Source organism: Manduca sexta, unplaced genomic scaffold (assembly GCF_014839805.1).
Source record: "Manduca sexta isolate Smith_Timp_Sample1 unplaced genomic scaffold, JHU_Msex_v1.0 HiC_scaffold_1391, whole genome shotgun sequence".
Lineage (NCBI taxonomy): Eukaryota > Metazoa > Arthropoda > Insecta > Lepidoptera > Sphingidae > Manduca > Manduca sexta.
The window spans coordinates 1-3,932 of record NW_023592251.1 but is presented as its reverse complement, the minus strand read 5'-3'; the positions used below and the strand labels follow the sequence as shown (position 1 = coordinate 3,932).

At 39.8% G+C, this 3,932-nt stretch overlaps 1 protein-coding gene and 1 non-coding gene across 2 annotated transcripts; both read right to left on the bottom strand.

Annotated features, from left to right (window-relative positions):
- Positions 1-865: 865 nt before the first annotated feature.
- Positions 866-3,865, bottom strand: LOC119191357 (protein MLP1-like; the record flags this gene model as incomplete). Its single annotated transcript, XM_037445256.1, has 7 exons — positions 866-998; positions 1,509-1,522; positions 1,570-1,671; positions 1,990-2,137; positions 2,656-2,762; positions 3,289-3,384; positions 3,705-3,865. Coding segments are annotated over 7 exons (761 nt in total), but the record flags the coding sequence as incomplete, so codon positions are not given.
- On the bottom strand, positions 2,377-2,447 carry Trnag-gcc. Its single transcript has one exon. It is a non-coding gene; the product is annotated as a tRNA-Gly (tRNA).
- Positions 3,866-3,932: the final 67 nt, after the last annotated feature.

Below are 3,932 nucleotides of genomic sequence, written 5' to 3'. Positions count from 1 at the left end.
CAAACTTGTCTTCACTTCTGCTAACATTGTGGAAAAAATCATGTATGAACAACGATTATTGTCATTCAAAAACGAATATTATCAACCAAAAATCAAATTTTACTTGTCTGATTTTTAAATTGTTCTTTTTTTTATATCGCATCTATGATCCGAATAACTCATTGTAAAATATTATTTTCGAGTGTATATATTATGTGCGTGGTTTCATTTAGTAACACAATGTTGAAATGACTCTGTATTGGTTGGCTCGAATGGTATCTAGAAATCTTTCAGTCGATCAACTGTGCGAATAACATCATCTGAGAATAGTGTTGTGAGTTCGTGGATACTGTCTCGCATTCCGTAGTAAGTTTGCGTGATAGTCTAACGAATTATAATTGTTTTGATATTAAAATTATAACCGCAAAATCTTGACTTCATAGTTATTTTTGATCTGACATATCTCCGCCTACGCCCACGATACTTAGCTGTAATTAGCTATGAAAGATTATAACAAAAATACACCGTGTCTACCGTTAAGTATATTATCGCAGCATATTATTAGCCTATAGCCGATGAGAGCAATTTGCTGGCCTACATATTTTTAAATTTCGACACTTGAAAGGCAATCATATCTAAGCGACATTCAACAAACTTTTTAATAGAGCGATTCAAAGTTTTGATTATCATTAGAAAGTTCATAATAATTTAACTATTGATTTTATAATTTTTTGTCGAATTATATAAAAAAAAACCTAGATCAAACGACGCAGAAAAATCTGGCGCATCCAAATAATTATATGATTGTGTCGCTTAGAATGTTTGGTATATTTGTCGCTTATAATTCCCTTTCAAACGACGATTTGATGTAGAGTTGTGTCCGTACCGTGTCCCTGTGTTCTATCTCCCTGCGCAGCGCGTGTTCTGCGGCGGCGGCCTCCTCTAGCCTCTTGTCGCGTTGCTTCACTCGCTCCTCGAACTTTATCAGAACGCCCGCCAGCTCGCTGTTTTTTGCTTGTCTGCGAAATAAAAGTGATAACGGACATTTAAAACATGTTTGAGAATAGTTGAATGTAGCCAGTTAGTGTAATTACTGGACATAATAAGACTTAACATCTCGTGTCTCAGGACGACGTGCGCAGTGAAATACCAAACAATACTTTGTGATTCGAGGTGTTGGTGTTTCTACTGTTTATGGGTGGTCGTATCGCTTACCATCAGGTGAACGGTAAGCTCGTCTCGTCATTCAAAGCAATAAAAAACAAAGTTATTTATCGATGTTATACACAGATCTGTTACATACATAAACGCACGTCATTATCAGAAAATGATTATCGTCATATTGATAACTAGCGACGCGTTCCGGCTTCGTTTCTGTAACCATGCATCAGGGCCTCAAACTATACCATTACTCGCGGCTTCCCCCGCCGACATTGTCTGCGGGATTAAAATCCATCTCTACGTCCTTCTTGGGGCCTCAATGTAGCACATATATTTAAAAAAGAAAAAATATACACATGTTGCCTGACTTGGAAATCGAAAACTCAAAAGATATACAAATTATGGGGCATTAGAATATAGTAAATATACCTGTTGTTCTAATTTCTTTTGTAGCGCTTTATTTTCAGCTTCCGCGACTCGCAATCTCTCCTCCGCCTCTTTTTCGCGCGCTTTCATTTCGTTCTCAATATTCTGAAAAAACAAAGGAATGTTATACAAAATTCATTAAAAAAAAAACATTATTTTTTTAAAGTCTGTTTAATGCGACCAGTTACAGAAAGTTACCTTACTTATTTGTAATCAGTATAGCTAAAGAAAAAATACTAGTAATGTATGTAAAAAAAATTTTTTTACGCAGTTACCTTTTATGAAGGCGGTTAAAACAACCATTTAAAGAATTTTGTTAAACATTCTTAATTTAATAAAAAAAAACGCGTGAATTGCAATGATTTGAAAAAAAAAAACATTATTTGCATAAAATATATATTTTTTTTCAATTTTTTTACTTACAGTCAGTTGCGCCCTAAACTCTTTGTGTAAATTCTCCTTCTGGTTCTCCTTGTCGAGCCTCTCCGCCGCCAGTTTCGCTCGAAACCCACGTAAAGTCGTTTCGGCATCTTCCAATTGCTTGTGTTGTTCTTCTATCGTCTTTTTATGTCTATAAAAAATAAGAATTAATTGGTAATGGTCACATCTTTTTTTTTATTAATTTTATTCATTAAAATACTTTAATGTTTTAAAAGAATAGTGGCAGTAGTAACATCTTATTTATGTTAAAAAAATAAAACCAGTATTTACAAAATATTATATTATTTGATATTAAAAAAATATTATTTACTAAAATTTATTCAATATTATGTTGGAAAATGAAAAATAAAAAACCAAAAAGACATGTTTTGCATCGGCCGGGAATCGAACCCGGGCCGCCCGCGTGGCAGGCGAGCATTCTACCACTGAACCACCGATGCTTATGTTTATATTGACTAATTTGCACTTCATATAAACTATCTAAATAATATTTTAAACATCAACAACACAAATGTGAAAGTGATTATGTATTATTTCGCATTAAGGTATTAACTATTAAAATAGTATTTAAAGCAATAAAATTGTTTCAAATGCGAATATTGCCAGGAATACGCAAGATTTCTTGTTAAACTAGTGACTTGATAATACCTTTCACTCTGCATCTGAGTGGAGTATAAAACGTCTTGCTGTGAGGAGTTGGTCGCCTGCAGCATCGCGAGTGCGTGCTGAAGGGACGCCATGTGTTCGCTCGCACCCTAAAAATATCTCACTTAAGTATTGAACACAAATATAGTACTCTTTTTTGTTAACAATACCGACTGACTGGTATAAAATATTCGATGGCTTCTGAGTAAACTATCATATCTGAAAAAAGGGATATTCACTTTTTAACGTCTCGTTATCTTGTTTCTGAATACCGAAAATGGCGAAAAGTCACGAATACAAAACCTCGGCTCAATGATGAATCCCGGTTTTTAAAAGTTGAAGTGGAATTAAAAATGATCACGCATTATTCCCGAAGGGGTATGCAGACGCGCAACCAGGGCACCCACTTTTCGCCAAGTGCGTTCCGTGGTGGCGACCATGGCTACCATCGCCTATCGCCATATCGGGCACAAATTCCACACTCCGGGCTGGTACTGAGCAGAAAGATCCTAATATGACTGCCCGACCCGGGATTCAAACCCAGAACCTCAGAACCCTACCGTATCGAGCACGTAGTACAACTACGCCACCGAGGCAGTGAGTCAGTGAAGATATTAATTATCTTGCAATAATTACCTGCAAAGCGACCGTGTGTGAATGCAGTCTCTGTTCCAGACAGGTCATCTTGTATCCGTAGAGCTCCATTACACTCGACGTCGCGATGTCAGATATCTGTACAAATAGCATCGCGTTGTCATTAGGAAAGTAAAGAGTGTTTCCTGGGTTAATATGGTTTTTCACATGTTATACATGTTTCCAAATAAAATGTTACAAATTATTTTGTTTGTTCATAAAAGTCAGACCTTAGAGGGAAGCGAGCCGGGAACCGTCCAGCGCCTCTCGCTTACAGGGACCTTGAACGGTGCCTTGGAGGACTTTTACGATCTTACCGATAAAACAGTTAAAACCGGGGAACTTTTTTCACCACGAGCCCGCGCCCGCGCCCGCGCCCGCGCCGCAACACTCCCCCGCGCCGCACCAGTACCACTGACCTTCCCGTCCCGCAGCGCGTCAGCCAGCGCGTGCAGCAGCTGGTCGAGCGCGCGCTCCCGCGCCGGCGCCACGCGCGCCTCGCCCGCGCCGCACCACGAGCCCGCGCCCGCGCCCGCGCCCGCGCCGCAACACTCCCCCGCGCCGCACCAGTACCACTGACCTTCCCGTCCCGCAGCGCGTCAGCCAGCGCGTGCAGCAGCTGGTCGAGCGCGCGCTCCCGCGCCGGC